This window comes from Lonchura striata, chromosome 3 (genome assembly GCF_050655825.1).
Source record: "Lonchura striata isolate lonStrDom1 chromosome 3, ASM5065582v1, whole genome shotgun sequence".
Taxonomy (NCBI): Eukaryota; Metazoa; Chordata; class Aves; order Passeriformes; family Estrildidae; genus Lonchura; species Lonchura striata.
The window spans coordinates 90,636,060-90,661,004 of NC_140705.1; the positions used below are offsets into that span (position 1 = coordinate 90,636,060).

The window sequence follows — 24,945 nt, forward strand, 5'->3', positions numbered from 1 at the left end:
ATTGGAAGATCAGCATTATTTAAAAAAAAACCCAACCTTTTGTTAATGACGCAGATGAGCCAACACTCACTGAGGAAATGAAAATTACTCCAAGCTGGTCATAAATACAAAATTTTATGTAGCATTTCAGTAAAAATACACCCAAGTATAAATTTGCAACACTTTCATGTAACAGACAACCCTGTGTAACATTTCCAAGAAGAAAACCTACATAACAAGTGCCACCCCTACGGGGGCAGTAGATACAGAGCATTCCAAGACACACAAGTTTCACACAGATCCCAAGGACAGGAGGTTTGGAATGCTGGATGGATTTCCAGCCTCTTGAAAAAGGAACCTGCCAGATTTATTCCATGACTTGCTGTTAAGCATTCCCATTCCAGTAGCATGCAGCCCAATTGATATTTAAATTGCTTCTCAACAATTTCAAATTAATTTTGACACACAGCTCTAGTTCACAAGCCTTAAGGCCCTGTCCTTCATCAAAATATTTTGTACAGCGCCAGCAGCAGCTTCTCCAAGGCCCTTTTGTCTATACTGAGGTTGCAAGAACAAATTCAATTTCTTCATGATTAATCCTAACAGAACAGAGATAACAGTACACCCAGATTGCACAAAAGGTTGATCCTGACTTTTTGGAAACACACCAAGTTTAAAACTATTGTCATAGTCTAATTAGCACTACTCACATGATTCAATTAAAATGCATTTTAATGGAGAAATACCCGATCCTGGAAGGTATATTAACATGACACTTCTACTGCACAGCTAATAGTTTCTCTGTTAAACACAAATTTAGCCTTTACAGTGTTTGCTGCCTGCTGTTTCCCAGATAAATATTAGTCAAAACTGAGTATCTCCAGTATCACACTATAGCAATTTTCCTACAGACATAAACTTAAGTTGGAGAGATCAATGGTTGCACAGTATCACCTTTTCTAAGCAAAGCATTAACCATAATTCAGTGATCTTTGTAGTAAGATACACCAATACACATCAAATAGGGTCAAACCCAGTCAGCATTAATATTCCCTACTTGATTCATGAAAACACAGGAACAACATCCATCCTATGTTCAAGAACCCTTAGAAGCCTGACCAAGCTAATTTCTAGATTCACCAGAGAGATCTAAGTTGCTGTCACAGGCTGTCTGCTTACTAAATCCCTGCTCACCAGTGATCTTACAGTTCAGTCTGTCTTGACGGAAAACACTTCCTATCTTTGGTTTTAATAATCCAAACCCAACTGTGACATGCCACAATAGAGGAAATGTGAGCAGAGAATTCAGACACACCACACAAAGGGGTTCTGATCTCTCCCACAGCATCTCACAGACCATGTGTCTTTTAGGACAAAGTGCCATTCATGGGTTTGTTTGCTTGTGAAATCCACAGGGAAACCCAACTCTTGCAAGAACACCTTTTTGTCTTCAAAGTGCACTGTTCTATTCTTCACACTGTAGTGGCCACAAAGTTTTCTTGGTTTTTGCAGACAGAAGTGCAGCTTTTTAAAGGCTACTCACCTACTGCTGAATGCTGCAGCTGCCAGCTTTACAACTGCTCAGTTACATGGAACAACACTCAAAGATAACAAGCTCCTCTCAAGATAGTGCAATGTACAGATATTGTCAAGTCTGTGTTTTTACCTATGTGAAAGCATGTTTAGAGGTGTCCGCTATATGGAACTCAAACTCCAGACTGAGAGTACTTCTTAAGAAATTTCAAATTCAGGATATGCAGTATAATTTTCTTCTTTGAGCAGCTCTATCAGACAAATGCAGCGTTGCTACCACATAGTTTGAAAACGGGACATAGATGGGAAAGTTGAGCTTTCTTGGCAAATATGTTCTTTATAAGCATAAAAAAACAACAACAAAAAAACAGCTCTCGACACAAATTTGCCCTATTAATCTCAGTCTCAAAGGAAGTAAGCATTTTGTACTTGCAACTTCTCTTCTGATAGGAGATGATCTCTTCTCTGACTACTCTTCGTTCTTGAAGAACAAGATGAATTTCATGCATGTTAGCAAGGTTTATGCAATATATATATATATATATATATATTAAAAATAATATCAAGATTAGGACACATCTTACATCCATGGTCATACATCAGCAAAGCAGGAACATACAGGATCTCATGGAGGGTACTCCTGACCAAAAAAGACTTATACTAACCCAAGGGAGTGATACACTGATAGTTTAATGACCCAAGTCTAACCACATCCAATACTGTCTTACCTGATGAGCCATTTTCACTTTACACAGTTCAACACATGCACATTTGTTCTGATAGAAGCAGCCCAAAGCTTCTCAACACTATCCACCTGTGCCCCCTCTCTTTCCCCAGTGTGATGATTCCAAAAGTAGAAAAGTGATCAAAGGTAAAACCCTAAGTGCCTCTTCAGACATTACTAAAGCAGCCCAAGTTCTGCCAAAAGCATTCTGAGTTTGAAATGGCAGGACTGCACTGCACATGACAAACTTGCACTGGCAAGATAAACATAACTTACTGACTCCAAAGTGAATATTTCCTGCTACAATCTCCTGATGGGAATAAATTACCAAAAGAAAAAAAAAGTAGTTGTGCTTTGACAAAATTTCCTCCTGACCAAAATAATTTCCTTTAAACCTTCTAGAAGTTCCAACACACTTGAAACATTTAGCTGCCACTCTCTTCCTGCCTGAGGTTTTTAATTACTCCAATTCCTTGGGTCAAACAACTCAAGCTGCACAGCCTCTGGATCACCAAAAATTGCCACATCTGGGGATGAGCTGCAGGATCAACTTTCAAAACAAACACAAATAGAAATGGAAGAGAAAGGTGCTTCAGCTGAAAGTGGTAAAAACAAATCCATGGTACACAACATTTCTGATAGAAGACCAGTAAGGTGCCTCCTTTCACTAGTGAATTGTCTCTGTGCTTCTGTGGCATTTGGGAACAATCAACATTCAGACAGAAAAGTCACAGTCCTGCCAAGCTACCATGGAGTTAAAAGTCCTGATCTTGCCCAGGTCAGTCCTTAGAGGGACACATACACAATGATCATTTCAGAGCTGGTGAACTGAGGCTGACACCTCCTTTTTCTCTGAGAGGACATGGAACAGATAAGACACCGATTTTGATTGTCACAGCTAAGGTCACACAACACACAGCAAATGTGCTTATCAAAGAAAGTAAGCAAGTACTAAGCTTAAAAAAAGAGGAGCCTGCTGGCAGAGCAGAGCTTTGCATAAACACCAATGACAAATCAAGTGTAAGCTCCAGCTTCGGACCCTGGAGGGGTCTGACACTTCTTTGGTCCAAGTGTAAAAGATACACCACTGGGAAAACTATAGTTCCTTCTCAGCCCCCTGACTTTTCCGCTGCCTCACTGTGCTTTCAGTCTCTGATTCAGCTAAAGGTTGTTCACTTAAGTCTTCCATTTCTTCTCCCCCTGATTCTTTTCCAAGTGCTAAATCCTCCTCTGACTCATCAGCACTTGAGTTTGCTGCATCTTCCCCATCTGAGAGATCTTTGACGTCGGCAGCCTCTTCTGCATCGTCCACGGAAAGCTCCATGGCCTCCTCCGGCTCCTCCAGCGCCGTGCTCTCCACGTTCTCCTTGGTAATTGCTTCTTCTAAACAAAGCACAGACTGCAGTTAGACTGAATCTCATAGCAAAGCCTTTTAAAGTTGCAGGGACATACTCTGAAATACTGATGAACATGATAATGGATTACGGTTATTACTCCAACTGGGACTGGAAGCAGATGATCCTTAAAGTCCCTTACGACCTGAACCATTCTGTGGTTCTGTAATTGAAAATGTTTCCTTATTTGTTAGTTATTTCCTTAAATTTTCAGTATATTTCTTCTCTATTTCCATTATTTTCCTTGCATGTCAGGCACAGATAGACTTTCGTTTTATTCCAATGAGTTACAAACCAAAGAGAAACCAATTTTACTTGGCTCCTGGATTATTGGTTCACATCTAAGATCTGAACAGTGTATTGCTCTTCCTCCTACAAATATACACTTGAAACTACAGCTTCTTGCCCTTTTTACCAGGTGTTCTTACCAGGTGTTTCAGCTCTGTGTTTTGACTTGGCTGGGCAGAGGCAGTCTGAAATCAAAACAAGGACCTGTAGAAAGGAAAAAGGCATTCATTGGTAATAATAAAAATGGCATTTATTACACAATTGCAAAAATCCCTGCACTCATTCCTTTTCGATAGATATACACAATCAAATTTACAAAATTGTATTATCTTGCTTAGAGATAAGAGCTAAATAAAAACATGGAAAAAAGTGCATTCTCAGTATGTACTAACCAGCATTCCCTGCCTTCTACTACCCATTTTCTGCCTCCTACTTGCCTAAATTTATTCAGTACTGACACTGCTCACAGCTGAAGAACAGCTCAGAGCACAGTTGAGACTTTTTACTTTCTGAAATTTTATAAAAAAACCTTGTTCAAGATTTCCTGTATTTTGGGATGTTATTCCATTCCGATCCCTGGCTCCCCAATACAGATGTGCATTGCACCTTTTGTGCTCATTCTTTGACCATCCCAGTGCAGAACTCAAAATGCAAGGAAGACATTTGTGCCTCGCTGTCCCATGCTAAGAATAGTGCAAAGAAAAAGACAGAGCTGACACAATGTCAAAGAAATATACTTCAATCATTGAAAAGCTTTTTGGAAAGAGCTGGGAGATTAACTTCACATTTTTTCAGCTTTTTCAGTTGGTTTTTTTTCAAGTGAAGAATTAAGAAGAAGCGTTTCTTTTAAAATATGATATTCACTTGCTCCTACTTACACTAACTTGTTTTGCTCTCATCTAGTGAAAATCTACCATCTAGAAAAATGCAGCTGTTGAAATTAAATAATCAAAAACATTTGCTTGTATACAACAATTCTGTATGCACATCGAGTACAAAAACATGGTTTTGCCTAAATTCAGATTTCAACTGCATTGAAATCACTTCCCAGAACTACTGGAAATACACTGACAAAATTTTTCTTTAATTCACTAATATTCAAAGGGCAGAGATCCACATCCCAGAAACAACTTTTCCACATCCTACAAGGAAATAGTGACTAAGCAGCAGGTTAAACCAGTTACCAGCAGAACTGTTTGAACTGTCCTCGCAGTTGCAGAATACACTTGTGGAACAGCCAATTAATCTGAAAAAACCTAAACCCCCAAATCTCCAAAGCCTTAAAAAATATTTTCATCCTTTGATCTTGAGTATCAGTGTGGCAGAACACTTACATTGCTGACTCCCACAAAACCAATTCTGTGGTTAATAAAACGCTCCAAAAAGCCTGTGTTCTTAGAAAGTTCGAGTCTTGACTAACTCTGACTACACACATTCCACCCTTAAGTAGGAAAGTCTTCGATACAAAAAGGCCAATACAAGAATCACTCCTTTTAGTGGACGGACTTAACAAATCTAAATTGAAGCATTTCGTAAGAATTTGATAAGATTTCATAAGAAGGTGAACTGATTTGTATTGAGGGCACTGTCCAAATGCTTCTTCACAAGAGACAGGCTTGGGGGACTGACCACCTCTCTGGGGAGCCTTTTGCAGTGTTTAACCACCCACTGCTGTCTCATGCCCAGTCTAAACCTCCCTGGCACAGCTTTAATCCACTCTCACACATTCTGGATGTCACAGGGAAGAACTATTAGTATTCAGTAATATATTATTAAAGCAAGGTATATTTAAGTATATCTTATAAGCAAAGTTGGTTTTATTTTTTTCACAAGATAATGCAAAGCAAGACTTCTAGTTAACTGAGACAAAAAGTAATGTTTTCTTACCAAACCCAGGAGCAGGCCAATAAGTAAGGTAGCTAAGATGAAGATGGCATAGGAAATCCAAACATGAACTCCAAGAGTGCCAGTGAGGTAGTTATGAATTTGCTGGAAATTAGAACAAGATACTTCATAACTTCATACCTAAAACCACTTAGGATTTCTACTGCCAACACCATTACATGAATTGCTGTCTGATTAAGACCTTTCATTTAACATTATTTATACTGAAGTCTTCCCCTTTAGATACCATTAAATCTTGGGGGTTTTTACTGATTTGTTCACATTAAAAGGCTTTTTAAGCAGAGGATGCACAATTCCTTCTCCTTAAGACACTCAGCATTACAGATGTCACACACAACCTTTACTGCAGATGGATGGATGAGGAGCCTTAGAGCTTACAGGAAAATATCACAAAATCCTTCATCCCTACGTGGCATCTATTCATTAACTAAAATGAAGCCATTCAGCTCTTAGTCAAGCTTTTTAGCTCTTAAAAGGAGCCACATACTCTAATCATACACTAAATAAATTATTTCACTTATAAATTTAAATATAATTACCCAAATACAGTATTAAGATTTCTTTCAAACTTCCTCAAACTTAGAAATTCAACTGGCTGAGTCAAGCAGTGCATCGAATCAGTGAGCTGGTAGGAAGTCAATTATGACATTAAATCTCTTTCAAAACAAACCACAATCAACATTTACAAGAGTTTAAACACGAAAATTCCAGAGTCTTCTTTTTAAATGTCAGAACATCTTTTGATATTTATTAAGGCCTAAGCAAAGACAGCAGAGCAGGAGCAGTGAAGAAACCTACACCTGAAATATTCATTGAAGTGGAAGACAAATTAGAGGTTTCTTCCCAGGACAGTTAATCTTTCAGGAAGGAGACTATAGAGGAATAATAACACTTCAGAGTAACCATGGAAGAGAAACATCAGAAGGCTATAAGAAGTGAATATTATCCAGTGAAAGAATCAAATACATACAACTCAGAGCTCTGCTTGATTCTGTGTTAGTTTGGTGCTTTGTAGAAGTGATACAAACTTGTTCCAACTCTCAACTACATTTCTTTTCTGAAGCATATGTTACAATAGTAACATATTTTGCTGCAATCAAATACAGTCTCAATCTCACTGACACTCAAAGATTAGAAGAGGATGTTTCCTAAACAGAATCTGAAAATTCTCAATATTTGGATGCCATGGAAAAACTTGGAAAGTTCTCAAATGAAAGCATCTTGAAACATTTTAAAGTAAAATATGCTTTAATATTTTAAAGCACACTTCAGTGTAGCTAAGCATTTCTCCTTTACTTCTGATAATTACTCTATTATCTAAATTAATCATGTTCCTACCCAAGAGGTACTGACAGTTATTTCCAGACACAGAAATTATTACTAAAAAACCCCCTTGCCCTCCCTTCTCCTGTGCAATACACGATGCAACTCTCATAAAAAGGATAATAAAAATATTCAATTATGTATTGACTTTTAAAAATATGATTATTCTAAGCATAAAAAGGAATATGGAAAACATTATTACTTACCCTGATCCATCCTGAGAAGTGAAACAACCCTGCCATGCCATGCATCCTGGAAAACAAGGAAATGGAATGACAGTTTCACAGCAGCCCTGTAGCTCCTCTCCCCATTCCTAAATATCCTACAGTTCTTCTTCATTCTCACATGGAAAGCAAGGACCCTCTCTGGATCTTTGATGTGAATTTATACATAATGGCTTCAGCCAGAATGAACTGCAGGCCAGTCACATCTTTGGTTCATCCTTCGTGCCATGAAAGCTTTCTACAGTATTTCTAGGCAAATCCCTCTCTCTTAAAATAAATTCTTACATATCCTATACTCCAAAGGGAGACAAAAGTGTCTCTTGTAAAGAAATAAAAAACTAAATCCTTAAAGCTAAAGGCTGCCAGTAGCCAGAAGTCATGAAGCAATAATCTACATAAACATACGCTTGATTCCAGGATTCAGCAGATACTGGAAATGACACTTTACATAATGCTCAGTGGCTATATTTTTTCTTTTTATCTCTTTTCAAAGATGACATTAACAAGCCCTAGGATGCACAAACGAAAGCAAATGCAGAAATAAGCTGCCTTTATAGGTGAGGAGCTGGGATCAAGCTGTCAATACTGATGGCTTCTGCAAAGCCTACAAGTCTAAGAAATAAAGGCCTTTTGTCTTTAAATTGTCAACAAAGGACCCTCAATGAATAATGAGATATAAACCACATTCTTGTTAACAAAAACCAACTGTTACATTATAGAAGATGGAGACTTCCATCCTGCTACAGGCTCCACAGCTTCCCATTTCCTCTCTAGGATATAGCCTTGAAGATCTTCCAAGGTCCGGGAGCCACGGTATCTGCGAAACACTCCATCATTGGCACTGCAAAATAGACCCCCATCAGCACAAACAGCCCCCAAACTCTGGGGTGCAAAACCCAACCAAAACCCCCATATACACTACAGATTTCACTTGCTCAGAGCTGAGGGTTTGGGAACTGTAATCCATGATGGAAAACCTCAGTTTTTAAATAGCATGGGGTTTTGCCATTTATAAAGCTGCTGTTTTTCTTAACTATTCACTGGTGCTACAGCAAATACACAAAGCACATGAGGTTAACAACCAAACCATTTCAAAGTACAAGTAAGAATGAAAAATGCACATATACACATATTTTTTTGTATATCTGCACAACTCATAATACTCTTAATGAAGGCTTCAATATTTTAAGGATAGCATCACCTTATTGGAGAAGAGATACAGCAAATGTCTTCTCTGCTCCATTTTTAATAGCATGGGTAACAGGGAAACTTAAACTAAAGAAAAGCCTCACATAAGGATTTCACCATGCAATCAAAGCTACAATAACCTGAGCTAAAATCAAAAGTCACTATTCCTTCATTTTCCCCTAGTTTTCAGTTACAGATTAAATCAAGTGACAAGAAGGAGTCAGTATCTGCAGTTTCCAGTATGACACACTTACTGGTAAATTGTAGGAAGTGTTGTGACAAAGAAACGACCACTCAAGCCTAGAAAGGGAAGAAAACCACACAAACAGTTCAGTAACACTGAATTTTCTCAGCATGCTGACTTTTCTATAAATACCGACATATCTGTATTTTAAAGCAGGCTGCACAGCTTTCACCATTGTTTTGTAAATACAGGTTAACAGTTTGTCTTCAGATATGCTACAAACAGTAACAGATACTAAATATTGGTTATAAATTAAGGAAAAGTGTTTAGCTTGAAGAATGTTTATTGAGAGGTAATTTTCCTCATCAATGGATTTGTCTCCTCAGTATTTGCAGACAGCTGAAGTTTTGGACCAGCCCAGCATTAGATGCAGAGTACATGAGAAAGGGCCGAATTCCTACAGGCAGCAACTGCAATTCATATAAAGTAGCAGTGTAAAGAATACGGTTATTTAACTTGGCCTTTTATAAAATTCTGTGAAAATCTTTTGGGAAATGAAGACCTTATGCAGCCTTCAATAAAGCAAACAACTCTAGGCAATGGGATTAGCCATGGAAAAGTATTGGAGCAAGAGGGTTTCTGCCTTTAGAGACAAAGATGAGCCATACCAAAATAAGCCAGGTATTTTTAAAAGTTTCAGTGGTAATGTTTTCCTCCATTTGAATTCCTCAATGGAACAGGCAAAAAAGGGTTATAGCTTTTTTTGTTGTTTGGTATTTTGTTTGAAGATGTGTAAAGCAAATGATCTTTAAAGTTACAGAAAGGAAAGCCTCTTACTTCAACGTTTGAGCTCTCTGCCTCTATTGCTACAAGAGGCAGGGTGATGAAAAACTTTCTGAAACAGCTAAAAGTTGTGCCAGCACAGGAAGATAAAAAGCAAACAAACCCACAAGTGTAACAGCAGAATTAATAAAGCAGACAGCACAGCTGCACAAGGAGAACTGGGTGGAGAGTCACAAAGAACATAATTGGCTTAACAGAGAAAGTCATGTAACACTGACAGGCTTTTTGAAGTTCTTAAAATGCCACTCAGGCAAAGGAAATAAAACAACTCAAATCTCTGACCTGTGGCCTATCCTAGAGTGAACACCTAAGAAGCAACTCTGTAATCTGTAAGTTATGAAATGCATCTAAGCTCCCCAATATTTTTGGTAGAGATTTGCTGGTTATCCAAGGCACCTTCCCAGACTGGTAAAACCAGATGCAAGTCAGCTACAAAATTTAAGAACATATCAAATTGTTTTGGTGTCTGTTTAATACAATCTTGAATTGGCTACAGTTAAGCATCTGTCTCTGTCTGCAAATCAGAAACTGAAATCCACTATGAAAACAGCAGTTAACCAAAAACTAAAAAATCATTTCAAAACATAGAGAGAATAGAGATGTCATCTAAAATTCTAGCTGCTTTCAGCCAACAACAACTCAAATCAGACAGAAGCTCCAAGAAGTCTTGTTGTGATCAGGAGCTTAAAAAAGGCACCACAAGTATGCAGAATTTAAGGGTCCAGAAGTATCACCATTATTTGCTTGTTCCACGCTGAACGTTTCAGTGGAGAAGATGAGGCAAGAGGAAGCACTTTAAGGCTGGAACATCAAGGGACTGAAATCTGCTGTGAAGTCATTAAGACTCTGGTGGATTCATTCTTCAGGCATCTCCTGCTATTAAGCACCATGAATGGGCACTTTCTCCTGCCAGTTTAGGCTGTGCAATTTTATGTAACTCTGCACTCATCTTGTGGTTTTCCCCTAATTTAACACATTTTGACTACTTTCAATTCAATGAAGTGGTTACATAACTAAGACTAATTAAAGTACCATTGTGCAAGCAAGAAAGGAGACAGAGCACAAACACAACTGAAAGGCTGATACAAAGCCCACTGTAAAAATATCTCAGTAACTTTAGAGAGCTCTATAGAAACTCGTATCTTCCAAATGACATCAGCACCAAAGGTCAAATACGTAATAAATGGTTTTTTTCCAGTTAGAGCATTCCTCACTTCTAGATGTGCCTGCAGCTTCCAGTGCTGAGCTGGATGTTGTAGGTTTATTACATGAGCTTTGGTACAAATTCATCATTTTGGTCAGTCCTTTGACCCAGAAGAAACCCATGCTTGGGGTCAGGACTCTCAGCAACATTAGAAATTCAAGTTTTAAGTTTACATCTATTTAAACTAGGTAGTATTAAAACTCATCTGTTTATTACACTATATAATGATTAGTATATACAGCTTTTTGATACCAGATTTTTTGTATACTTGTGAACTTTTAACGAGACATGAACCTACACAGGGTCTCGAACAGCTGGCATTTTCTTGTCAACTTAGATTGCTTATTCTGAGACAAGAGTTTTGATATAGTAAATCTGTTCAGCATGTATTCAACTAATAAACACATTTTTCACACACTTTATAAAGAAAAAAAGAAAAATCAGTAAAGTCTGGCCTTTTTTTCCCCTAACATCTCATCTATCAGTCTTTTGATAGTGGTGATAAAATCCTTTGTCCCTTCAAAGCCCAAACAAGCATGAAATATTCCCAGGAGATGCAGAGGTTTATACAATATTCATACTGCTTGTACAAAGACACATTCAAAACTTTGAAGGGAGTCACCAAAGGAATAAATTAGATTGCACTCATGCTTCTGTGAACAGTTAGGGAAGTATTTTTATAAGCATATTTGCATATGTGCATCACCAACAGGTAACAGCAATAACGTCTGTAGTATAAAGCACTCCCACAATTAAAACAGTCAATAAACCAGCAACATGCTGGAAACAGCAGGCTTGCTCTACCACACCCTGAAATTCTCCTAACGGGAGGCTACAGAGGTGGAATTTTCTACAGACAGGCTGGAGAAATGAGACAGGTAACAGCTTCCAATGAAGAAGATTAAAATAGAGAATAAGCCTCTTTTAAGTCAGCATTAAGCCAGCTCACCCTCCCCCCCAATTAAAGAATTGAATTTATAAACTTGAGTTTAGAAATATGAACTGTATGGAGAAACAAAGTGTGGATAACATTATTTTGACTCTGAAGCCTAAATAAACAGTAAATGGTAGTTGTATTTAATAATTCCTGTTATTAAAGCACTCTGTTTCATGCTGTACCTGGTTCCTGAGTGACATCCACTTTTCCAACAGTGATGCCAAGCCGCTCGCTCTCCTTGGCAAAGCTCTCCCAGGTCGCCTCAATCTGCTGACAGGCTGGACACCAAGGAGCATAACTGAAGGGGGAAGACAGGAGAAATATTTTAATACTCTTACACTTAAAGACATTCAAATTGATTTATTGTACAGAGAATATACAAACACATCAATCACAAAGGAAAAAAACCTACAGTTTTTCTTAATCAAGTCTATGGAATAAGACAATCAAAGTTTTTTTAATCAATTCTATGTTCCTCCCCATGTTATTAGAACAAAACAAATCACAGATTTGAGAAATTCATATCCAGACTCCTTACCACTTGTGATTTATTCTATTTACATAGGAAATAAAATATATTTCCATGGCAGCTATCTGAATTATTGAAGCCTGGCTGTCCTCTGAAGCAGTATCCTTCATCACAACATTTTGTATTGATTTCCCACACCTCAGAACTTCCCAAAATTGCATTTGCCTTAGCCCACTACTCCATACATCACATCTTTTTGACAGCAATCATGAGAGACTTGAAAAGAGCACACATCAAATTCCTGTTGCTCATACTTACCATCTTGTTTTTACCCGGGATTCATTTCAGAAAAATAGGCCCGCTCTTTTCAAGAGCTGAATTTTCTACACTCTTAATGAGAATTAAACCAATTTTGCATCTATTGGTAATATCAATCTGGAAACAAAGCAGCTAATATAAAGGATAACATCAGATAAAATTGATTATAAAATCCCTTTTGCCATCTTTCTGTATTTTAGCCTAACTTGGTTGGCCAAGTCTGAATGAAACTTGTGCAACTTGCCAAACTCTGTTAGAAACACTGAAGGGAACCAGGACTGGGAGGTACAGACTGAGCTGGGGCTATTACCCATGCACAGACTCAGCCTTTTTGCTAATGAGGAGAGACCTTTATGGGGTTTAATCTGATTTACCGGGGCAGGGATGGAGGTTTCTGGCAGCAAAAGCAGTGATTCTAGGGACATTCTCCTTGTCACAATGCTCCACAAATGCCACCATAAAAGCAGTGAGTCTAGGGACACTCTTCTGGTTACAGGGCTCCACAGAAGCCACCACGCTCCCTATCCATTGCAAACCATAGAAACACATTCCCTCCTGGGAAGATTCCAAGATCCTTAGTACTAAACCATCACTGGAAACTTTCACAAGGTTCTCCACTCCTTTGGTTTATCTGCCACCACTGCTGTGTGACCTAGGGACTGGCAATCCCTGTTCTCTGGCTGTTGGCAAGAATACCTACTTCCATACTGGCTGCAGACAGAGATATTCCCAGGCACCCCCAGATGTTTCACATGAATAAAGCTTAATGTAAAACAGGTCATTTCTCACAGAAGAGCTGGAATTAAATGCACTCTGAGTGCTTTGTGGTTGTTTTTAAACTTCTGTATTTAAAAAAGGGAATCTTGTCACTTGGCAGTTTAAAGGACACAAATTAAAAATACTTGTTTTATTTAACTGTACTAGAAATTTATGAGTCTAACTGCAAAAGCCTATATCTTGTCTTTTTAAGTCAACATCATTCTGTGTGAAGGCATCTGCAAAAAGGACATAAATCTTATCCTGCCCACAGACAGCCCCTCAGTATCTTTCCAAAAGATGCTGGAAACAAGTCTCCCAGGCAGCAATGTTTTCCATGGTGCTGCTGGCCCAGAGAGAGCTTTTAATAATAGTCTGACAGATACTGTACTTCACAAACGGGATTATTTTATTAGAGAGCTTGATTGTTAAATAAGAACCTGCAAACATCCATCAGATAATGCCGCTGGTATTGATCTAAAATTAAAGAGAGAAGTTTGATTGTTTTCTAAATCCAGCTTCTCTAGATGTCTCAAATTCACACCATGAGATTTTCAAAATTAATACATCCTATTTATCATCCTGATTTTGGAATAGAAATTTCAACCCCATCAAAACCTATATTTACATTTGACCTGCATGAGCATTTCACCTGAATTAAGTGGAATATTCAATACACGACTAATACTCATATGATTGAAAATATTTCCTTTAGTTCAAAGCAGCACGAAAACCTACCCATGTCACAGTTCAGCAGTGACAGGACATCACAGTGAAGTTCACAAAAAGCTGTGGTTGTTGGCTGTCTAATTTTTAGTATCAATATTGGACATGGGATGGCAATAGCTCCATATAGCGCTGCAAGATCCAGCCACTCCAGCTGAACATTGGCACAGACAATCAGGATTAAAATACTTGCTTTACGTTCCTGAAATTACACATCCAGTTCTTGCCAGCCAGGAAACAGCCTGTCCCCACATGTTCAAGAGAGAACTTGCAAAATACATCAGATTTCTGCAAGAGTTACCACTGCTGTTTACCTCAACACCCTCACTTTCCTGAAGCTTTCATGTCTGCATTTGTTGTGCAGCATTTGAGGCATCAGGAATTTATGACTACTTCCTGGATATAACAAAAAAAAATTACATTACCAAAGCTTTATTGGTTTTCTTTCCAAGTCTTAAAATACTGAAAAAGTGTAAGAGAAGGTAAGTTACTGAAGAGTAAAATCTCACACTTAGGACATATTTATCAAAAGTTGCAAAAAACTTTCTGCACCCTGAAGGACTGAGGGAAGTAATTGATTTCAACAAGGTCTTTAGAACAGCGGCAGATTCATATTTTCACAGAAATTATGGTGCAACTACCATTCTTGAATTCAAAGAAAAAAATATCATCTGTAGGAGCAGGGAAACAGACCCTCATGTCTGCTGAGGAACCAGTCTTTGTTACTTTTCAAGGCACAAAATGCAAGAGCAGGTCCCCGGCAAAAGCAGATCTAACCAAATTTCTTCTGCCATACTCCAAACAGGCCAGGAAACAATTAGCACTTTGTCAACACCACCAAATTTAGGGCTGTCACTCCCATCCCTTCTGCCTGTGCATAAGGGGGTAGCTCTATTAACCTGCAGGGCACAGGGTGCAGTGCAAAAGGTGTGACAACAAAATGGGCCAAGTCAAAAATCAACATCTTGTGGAATTTAAATCAAGACTTGGGAACTCTGTTAAGGAAAGAAAGCTTTCAGTAGCCTGTGACACATTAAAAGGCAATTTGCTGATCTCCATCATAGCTAAAAGTGACACACTGCCAAACCATTCACAAAAGCAGGTATTGCACATTGCTCAACACACACCTCATTCCTGATGCTTCCAGACCTCTTCCATAGCACAGTTTTACAGCTGAAATGCTCTCACAATCTGTCAGCCCTCCATAAAAAAGGCAGCAAACATCTATCACTGCAACGACTGACCTCAATGAACTAAAATCACTATTTTCAAGTATCCAGGTGTTTCTCCTACTCCATTACAATACCTAAAGCTTTTTGCAGAGGGCACAAAGAAAGCAGTTGAAAAGCAAAGTTTGAAGCTCTCAGGCTCAGGCTTTGCTTTTGACTTCTATTTATCTCTGATCTAAAGTACAAAAGAACAATCTTTGGCTTTCAAATACCAACAACTTCACTGAGGCAGTACAAAAAAAACCAGTCAAGTGAAAACCAGTTTGAGCAAAGGTGCCATTCTCCCGTATCACCCCCAGAAGATCAGTAAAGCAGAGGAACTTTGCTAAGATGTACTGATAGAGTTTCGAGCTCTGAGCCATTCCTCTCTCTTCTTTGCACCTACCTGGCTACTGAATTGACCATTTCGCTCCTTTCTAAGTACATTTCACCGACTCTTTTTATCTGCCTTTTCACTACCATTACCAACAATAACAGATGCAACCTCGAGTACCATTCCACACTTTGCTCAAATGGCAATTTCGCCAAGTTGCACGAATCTAGGAAAAAGAAAAAACAGCTTCTGGATACAGGCATGAGAGGATGTGCTAAACTGAAAACAGCAAAACTTGCTTAAACTAATGATGGAGTTCATACTGGGAATGCTATTAAAATAAGAGCAAAAATGTTGGGACAGTACCCAACAGAATGTTAAAAGAAGCATCAGAATTCAATTCTTATTTTTATTTTTTTAAATAGTTTTGCCTTATTGTTACAGATCTCACAAGCATACAAAATTAAAGGAAAAAAAAAAAAAGACAATTCTAAACACACCTAGGTTTTGGGGCAGGATAGGCAGCTTTGTAATGCCAACAAAAGAAAAGCTCCAGATCAACTGTGTGGTTTTAATGACTTTTCAAGTGAGCAGGTGGCAGCCAAAGATACAGAAGTTGGTCCCTGTCATTTACCCAGATCTGTATCACCACAAGACAAACTCTGAAAGCTCTCAAGGAGATCCCTGTCGAGTGCCAAACCCCTCCAAACCAGACAAGGCTTATTTTTTTTGTTAAGAGAAATTATTTTTAAAATCAAAAGCAAATGAAAATGAAAAAATATGCTAATTATTCTAGAGCTTCAGCAGATTAAGTTCCATCATTCTACATATTTTTATGTCCCTTTTGCACCTGTTTTGTTTTGCTTCTGCTACAAAGGGTATTTCAGCATCACATTTTTCAGTTTTTGTTCAGCCAATGTCTTCCACAGCACTCAGCTGTTCAGTTATTAAATAAAATGTTTGGTCACTTCCTTAAATAAAATGTTTGGTCACTTCCTCTGGATTCAGTCAGCAGAGCTGTAGAGGCTTCAAAACCAAAACAGAGGTTTGATAACTTGATTTTCATTCCCTCTGCTTTTTGGCTTTTATTAGGTTTTGGGTTGCTGGTATTTTTAAGAATAGGACAAAGAAAAGCCTGGACACTAACAAGTAAAAGGTTAGACACCCTTAAGTGACAAAAAATTCTCAATCTTGTGTTATTCTAAACCTGACAGTAATTGTTACATAGTTTAGCACATCCTTTGGGATTTTATTTACACAAAGTATTTCAAGCCAAGTGATTAAAAGCATTAAGCTATCTACATGCCAAAACATTGTTGCATTTTTAGCACACTCCCTTGAAACTACAGACTAAAGGCGCTGGTGGGAGGGCTGAACCCTTACAACGAGCTGGCCACGGAGACAGCAGAGCAATGTTTAATGGTAAGTGACAAAAAATAAAAACTGTCGGCCTATACTATAAGTATAATAAAACTTGGAAACATGACTATTAACTGGTCTCTGGATTTTCACCTGGTTAGAATTAAAATAGACAATGAAGACTATTTTTCAGGTACACACAGCAGTAAGTCTGTGCTGAAACAAAGGGGAAGCAAAACATTTAACACTGTACTTGGAAACAAGCATATGAAGTACTGCAGATGCACCAAGAGAATAAATAGTTTCTTTTATAACTAGAGGCACGAAGACAACAAGTTCATTGATGGGTTGGGTTTTTTTGTTTGTTTGCTTGTTTTAATTTAATTCAAAACAAAGAGGATGTTAAGATAAATCAAGTTTGCATCAAGTTTTGTTTACAAATGCAAAATGCACTTTTAAGTAAGCAGACCAGAAATTAGTTTTATGTGTTCCAAACAGACACAATATTAAAAACAAAAAGAAACCTCATCATATTAATGAATCATTATCTCACAGCTACAGAACAGAGATAAGGAAATAGGGAAACTATTAAACACAGCTCACTCACAGCACTCCAGCCTGGACCTGTGTGCTGTGCTAGTAACAACATCCAAAAGATGGTGCAATGTCTGGCAGATACAGAACCTTCTCCAAAACATTTTTATCAATAAAATGCAGCAGCACTTCCAGGGCCTGCAATTTTTGCAACTATGAATAACGACATATTTACAAAAAGCCAGCTGAGTACACACACCTCAGCTAGGGGGAATGAAGGAAGAAAAATCCTATTTCTGCTACAGATGCCACACACAAGTAATTTCAAGCCTAATTTCTCTATTTATGTACCTGGGAAGAACAAAAAGCTGGAATTAAACAGTGATTTTCCACTTTCCCCAAAAAAACCTGACATTAAACAGCAGCTGTACCTGTTCCTACCAAGGCAAGAGGTTTCAAAAGAGCAGCTGATGAAAATCATTTTCTTTTCATGAAGATGCCAGAGTAACATTTGCATTAAAAAAAGTGCTGCTCAGAAAATAAAGGTCTTGTGAACAAATAGGAAGTTCTTTAAACAAATGAGGTTTTAATGAGCATTACTGCAGTCCTGCCAACCAGCCTGAGACAGTATAGAAGGAATCCGTGGACTGACACGCAGGACTCCTGTCTAGATCACTAACTCTAAAGCAGATAAAAATCAGTAGAAGCCAAAATCCATCAGAATGGAAACTGCTGCAAGAATTGGATTAGTCTGTGTTTGCTGAATCTCCCCACTGAAGTCACTTGGGCAGACCATTCTCACCCAGAGTTTCTGCCACAAGCCCAATAAGGAATATTTAGGCAAGAGGGATGCAGCTGCTGCCCATGGAAAAACTCACTGGCTGTAAGATTCTGTCTGCCCCAGCTTCACTCCCAAAATAAAATTGAATTTTCTCCCTTCTCTTATAGAAATTTTGATAATGAGGACCACGAGCAGGGATGGGGAGGAAACCCGGATCAGATTTCACCCAGAAAGCACATAGGGGAAAAATCACGGACCAGATTTTGCCCGGAAAACATTAAAAATCAGTCCTGGAGCTCAAACTCCCACTAATTTCACACCAGCAGCATTGAGTTTGCATCCTCATTAAAGACAAAGGTTCCTCCTCAGGAGAAAAGCAGAAAGTACCAGTAACAAACCACAGGAAATAGCGTGGAGACCTGAGGATCTTTCACACATCAAACACTGAATAAAGTTAATTAGGGTCTGATTTAAGCAATGCAGCAACATGTACTATGCCCAGCTAACACTAAAGCTAACTCTGCTACCATTGCTGTGGTCAGCAACCTCTCACTCTGAACCAAAGACCAATTTTTCAATTGGAGTAAAGGCTTCCAAAGGACTCTAATTGTTTGCTACCCCAACCACTTCTGATTTCAGTCAGTTCCTCTCTTTTTTCTTCTTCAGAGGCACACACCACTAGTTATTTAACTATTTTCTTTTAGAGAAAAAAAAAAAATTTGAGTCACCATAAATAAACTTCCTCCTTAAAACTCACCAACCTGTGTATGAATCAGTAACTTTCATACAATTGCTTCCACACTGGACTAAGTGAAAAACCTTCAATTTAAAACAAATTTATTTTTTCCTCCACCTTTTAGCTCACAATAAATGGAGAGACAAAAAGCCATTCTAAATCCTCAACCACAACAGCTGGCAGCCCTGGGTCACTATCAGCTGTTTCAAGATCGTTACCACCTATTCACTGATTAACACCAGGGTCCAGTAGGATCCTGAGTACTAAAGCCCTAAGAAAGGTGATAGTCCATCTTGCTAAGAAGAGACTGGAGATAAACCAAATTCAAGAGCAAGCCAAAGCTTTAAGTAGCTAGCTAAGTATTTAGGAGGGAGCACAAGTTCAGATGTTCAAACTGTTTTAAACTCAAGCACTTGCACAGAGTAGCACACATGCAACAATATAATCCTATTTTATAGCTGCACGGCCCACAGGTACCACATGACTGTACTGCCTACTTAAACTACTTTTTTATTAATTTGTGTCTTAAAAAAAAACCCTCAAGCTCCATTCCCCGCTTCTAAATACAAGCAGCTGAGTGAGGCACCACCAAAAATAAAGGCACGTGCATTTCAGGAATTGTGTCATGTCACAGCCAAAGCCGCTGCTCCAGTACAGTCAGTCAGAAGTTAATGAAATCCAATGCACCTGCCTTGAATTGAGAACTCTGAGCTCAAGTCAAGGCTAGGATATTATGTAATACTGCTTTAGAAGCCTACTGCTAAATATTCCCAACGAAATTCAGACCCCTCAGAGCTCACACAGAACACAGTGGCAGCCCCCAGTGGGGGAGTGGGACAAGGGGCAGTGCTGGACACTATTCCCAGAGTGACCCGTTTCATTTAACCTTGGACACTCAGATGAGAACCTGAGGGACATCTGCTTCACAGAATCATGGGATGCTTGGGGCAGGAAGGGGACCTTGAAGACCATCCAGTGCCAACCCCCTGCCACAGGCAGGGACACCTTTCTCTGGACCAGGTGGCTCCAAGTCCCGTTCAACCTGGCCTCGAACACTTCCAGAGATGGGGCATCCACGCTTCTCTGGGCAACCCGTGCCAGGCCTCACCATTCCCACAGTAAATAACTTCTTCCCCAATATCCAATTTAACCCAACTATCTGTCAGTTTGAAGGCACTCCTCCTTGGTCTGTCATGACACACTCTTGTAAACAGTCTTTCCCCATCTTGCCTGTAAATTCCCTTCAGGAACTGGAACGCCCCAGTTAGGTTACCCAAAGCCTTCTCTTTTCCAGGGTGAAAAACCAATTCTCTCAACCTTTCCTCAAAGGAGTGATGCTTCATCCCTCTAATCAACTTGGTGGCCTGCTCCGGGCTCGCTCCGACACCTCCACGTCCTTCATTCCATATCCCTCATTCCCCTCTGTCTGGAGTGACCCGTTTAACCTTGGGCACTCTGCGCCCACACAGGCCGGGAACCTGCGGGATTCTGTCCGGCCATCCCGGCAGGGACCAGGGTGTGCCCGCCGGCTGAGGGCTGGCGGAGGGGACCGTAGGCACCGCCCGCCGCCTCCCTCACGCCGTCCCCGGCAGCCACTGCCGGGTGGGGAAGCTGCTCGGCCCCTCCGCAGGGCGGAAAGGCCGGCCCGGCCGCCTTCCCCCCACAGCGGGGCTAGAGTCACCGGCCATGCCCGCAGGGAGCCCCTCTCGCCCCCCGGCCACGCTGCCTCCGAGGCGGGCGGGAAAGCGGCCGCTACTCACAACTCCAACATCCACTGGCCCTGCAACACCAGGCTCCAGTTGGAGCCGCACAGCACTCGCACGCTGCTCCGCGGCTCGCCGGGGCTGTAGAAGGAGGAAGAAAAGCAGGCGGCGGGACCCATCAGCGCTACGAGCAGCACAGCGCGGAGGAGCCGCCGCCCCTGGCGCCAGCGGCCCGGCGCCATGTTCGGCCCGCCCGCCCTCAGGAAGTCGGGGCAGGAGCGGCCGCCGCGGGGCGGGGCCTGCGCGGGGCAGGGCGGCTCCTCCCGCCCCGTCCGCCCCTCACGGCCGGGCGCAGTCCCTGAGCCGCGGGGAGCCCGGTGCTGCCCCGGCAGGGCTCCCGGGCACCTGCTGCGGCCGCGGCTTGCGATGCGCTCGGTCAGGTTCCCTGAGCCTTCTTGCAATCGGGCGCGTTCGCGGTGTGCTGGGAGGTGGTTAAACAGCGCTAATGGCTTCGGCGGGGTGCTGTGAGGCACCGGCGCTGCGGGATCGCCTTAAAGCAAGTGCTGCCCGTTCCGAGGGGCTGTGGCGGGCTCACAGAATCCCAGAGCAGTTCGGGGTGGAGCAGAGCTCAGTCCGAGCCCCCTGCCAAGGCGGGGTCACCCAGAGCAGGTGACACAGGAACGCGTGCGGTGGGTTTGGAATCTCTACAGACAGGAATGCACCGTGACCTCCCTAGGCTGCCTGTTCCGGTGCTACGTCAACCTTAACATAAAGAATTTCTTCCTCGTGTTGAAGTGAAACTTCTTGATGCATTCTTCACCCCCTCCCAGACACATAACACTGTGTTTCCCTTGACTTCAATGAGATTCCTGTCAGCCTCATCCTTTTGGCTTGCCCAGGTCCCTCTGAATAGCAGCCCTGCCCTTGAGAAGAATGATTGCGCTCTAACTCTTTAGTTAACCTGGCAAATTGACCGGGGGAAAAAAAATTTTAGAAGAGATCACCTTACAGGTCTAGTCTGCCTTCTTGTCTGTTGTGAAAATTTTTGGCTGGAGATTATCTTGGCATGGAAGTAACTTGTGCTGAACAATTTAATAACACAATGCTGGTAAGTCCTGTTGGTAAAACATTCACTTTTTTTTTTTACCTCAGCAGAGGAAATAGTAGTGTTTATCACCTGTGAATTTTTTTGCACTTTACGAGTTTATTTTATGAGGCTCTTTTACATCACTCCCATATTTCCCCACAGGATTCTGGGCTTGATCAAATCATTCCTTAAAGTAAAAGTATTGGTCTGGCCTTTATTTTCACTGAAACAGACTCAGGAATAATATTTGGTGACAGAAGCAGAAAATGCCCCTAGCACCACTCTCACTATGCAGAAGTGGAACCATGGTAGAATTTTTTTCTCTTTTGTTACTTCTCAGGAGTAATGAGGCCTCTCCCAATGATACAGTGACTCTCTCCTCAGCAGGTATTCCAACAGTACCTGCCCTTACCAAAGAAGAGTTTTGCTGACGGCTTCCCAGCACTGCAAAGATCCCTTAATTTTTTTGAGCCACCTTGCCACTCCATTTAATTAGCTGAGGATTAAATAAGTAAAAGCCTCTCAGAACACAATTCTTGTAATATTTTCATTGTGTTACATGATCTCAGTCTCTATATTACAATTTTCTATTCCTTTTTTGATTTGTAAATTAAGAAAAAAAACTTTCTCTAATTTATCCTTGCCCTTCCTAAATGTATAGTGTAAAATTGGATGGTTTAGCAATGTTTAGACCTGGGATATGTAATGAAGAGAAAAAAAATACAGCAGTAGAAATTATTTGAGAAGACACACACTTGGCTGGTGTTCCTTTGTGAGAAGATAATACAGAAAGGACATTTTTTTCCCTTTTCTGCTGCTAATAGGAACTTGAGAAACTTGGGGGAAACATGCTAATCTTTCTATAGATTCTCTAAGAAAGAAGAAAAAGTGATTGGCCAAAGCAGAGAGAGGGTTGAGATCTGGCAGAGCTAAATTAGGAGAATTTATGTGACAAAGAACTGATGGAGCAAAAGGGAACGTTGAGGAACATTTTATTTGGTGGTGGTATAGGGTGGTGAATAATTATAGTTGTGCCATTAAAGAACATGCAAAAGAAGAGGCTAAGAAGAAACAACATGTAAAATAAGGGCTCCAAATAAACGGGAGTGTTCCTGTGAATTCCTAAGAACAAGGAAAGAAAAACTTACTTTGTAGCTAATTTATCAGTAGTTTCTAGCCACATGCAACAGAGGAGATTTGCATTTCAGGCAAACGCTGATCAGGCAGAAGGCAGAGTTGGTTTCATTCCTGAAAGAGAACAGAGTGTTCCTAAATCAGGGGAGACATGTCATGGAACTGCTAATCCCTGTGAAGTAGGTCAGGCTTGCCAAGATGGAGATGGTACACCTCATTTGAACCTGATTAGGAACATCCATTAGAAAATGGGTAAAAAGAAAAAGCAAGGCGGGCCAGTCGGAGAAAAGTGTCTGGGCCAGGCCTTCTCTTGCTTCTGTGATGACTTAAATTACTCTTTTCCTTACAAAATTTACTCTCCTTTAGCTTCAGTGGGCTTCTGCTAACCTGTACTGCTCCAGCCTTTAACTGTGTATGTGTGTGGTGCACTGTTGGCTCTGCACAGGCCTGGAGAGCTACAGTTTTCCAGCTTCCAAACTCCCACTGCTGCTGCAGAAAAAGCTTCAGGAATCAAGCTGTCACTTTAAGTTTCCACAGCTGTTGATACAAGTGTAGCCATGAACCCCAGGTAAGTTTTGGACAGAATTTGATTTTAAAAAAAAAAAAAATCTTCTAGTCTGTGTTTGTTTTAATCTTGATTATAAAATGGAAAGTTCAACTACAGTATGGAAAGAACAAGTGAAGCTACATGAAGGGAAAGATGCCAACCTGACTTTCTCTTGTTCTGCGACACTCAGCTCACAAATATTTCTGTGCTGGAATGACAATGTATCTGGGTGACCACCCCTTGCTCTGCACAGAGTACACCACCAAAATACATTGTTTCCTAGATTTCCCCATCAGTAATTTTACTGTTTCTCTTCAGCTGTGTGAGGAAGACAAGGCTTTGTGTTTTGTCGTTATTTTCTGTGTAGGGAAGCTGAACTAGGTGACTTTTAAAAGGTCCCTTCCCACTCAAACTTCTGTGTCTTTATGTTCACTGAACTAAAATTTGCCTCCTCTGATAGTGTGGTTTTCTAGTGGAAAAAGAAGGGAGTTAAAAACTTTAAAGGTTTTAGATGTGTGGTACAGAGGATGAAGTTGGAAAATTCTTTCCCAACTTTTCTTAACTTGGTTTCTATTAGGTTTATTTTCTACTTTATTGGCTGTTGTCCTATTATGAGTTTGTGTGGGTGTCTCATGGTAAGGAAAGGTATTCCAGCATTCTTGACATGTTTTCTCTCACTATGTGCCATGATGGATTCATGACACTGCCTAGAGCAGAATAAATTACTGCAACACTCATTTTCCTAAAATACAATATGATATCACCAGCTACGTAATTTTTTCCAGTTCTCTACTGGATTTCCAGAACTACTTTCCTAAACTTTTGGGATTTGTTCTTGATGGGTTGGTTGTGAAAGTTATCATCACAGAGACAATGGCGATGTTGGTATTTCCAATTTTAATTTGTACATGTGTCTGAATGCTAAGAGAGTTTTATAACTTAAATAATGTAGTAAAGAGAAACAAGATTTGGCCAAAAATACATATTCAATTAATTTTCTACCACTAACAATAAAGTTTGTTATATTTAAGGAGAATGGTTTGGTTTAGAGGAGATAAATTAATAAATACACAGCACTGTGACTGTTGGGAAGTCACCATGGCTCTGCTTTTGATATCCAATAAAAATTAATAATAGCTTTTAGACAAAACTTAGACTTTTAACAAGGAATTTTCATATCTGTGCTTCAAAAGCAGACTAAATAATTAATTGGAATATTACAACAATATGAATTAAGAGCTTTCTTGTTCATATTCATCAAGTTAATGTGAATCTAATGACTGCTCACCAAAAAGTAGGTATGCAATGAGAGGAGGAAATCATATTTACAGGGTAGTGTCTCCAGAATACATCCAGTTGAATGTGACATTCAGGAACATCTCTGACTATCTTTGAGTTTTGCTGTTCTCCAGAAATGTGAAGAACTAGTCCTGGCAAGATTTGGAGACAAGTTATCAAGGGTATTCAGCATTGAAAAATATATCTTATTATAAAAAAAAAAATCACCTCTCACTTTTATGCTTTTTA

The 24,945-nt window shown here is 40.0% G+C and overlaps 1 protein-coding gene across 1 annotated transcript; it reads right to left on the reverse strand.

Moving 5' to 3' along the window:
- Positions 1–95: 95 nt before the first annotated feature.
- On the reverse strand, positions 96–20,937 carry TMX4 (thioredoxin related transmembrane protein 4). The gene is made up of 8 exons (XM_021540295.2): positions 20,708–20,937; positions 11,909–12,024; positions 8,813–8,858; positions 8,083–8,211; positions 7,353–7,398; positions 5,806–5,907; positions 4,059–4,122; positions 96–3,619 (listed from the first exon to the last, which is right to left on the reverse strand). Exons 1-8 carry the CDS (start codon positions 20,890–20,892, stop codon positions 3,333–3,335), a joined length of 975 nt encoding a protein of 324 aa, XP_021395970.1. The 5' UTR covers positions 20,893–20,937; the 3' UTR covers positions 96–3,332.
- Between the last annotated feature and the right edge of the window lie 4,008 nt (positions 20,938–24,945).

Bases quoted from the DNA above. Each gene is read 5' to 3' on its own strand.
- TMX4 (XM_021540295.2), bottom strand. From the start codon at position 20,892: ATGGCGCCGGGCCGCTGGCGCCAGGGGCGGCGGCTCCTCCGCGCTGTG. The intron at 7,399-8,082 runs GTAACAGTTGGT...CTTGTTTTCCAG, and splicing joins AAGTCTCCATCTTCTATAAT to GATGCATGGCATGGCAGGGT. The intron at 3,620-4,058 runs GTAAGAACACCT...TGCTTTGTTTAG, and splicing joins ACACAGAGCTGAAACACCTG to AAGAAGCAATTACCAAGGAG.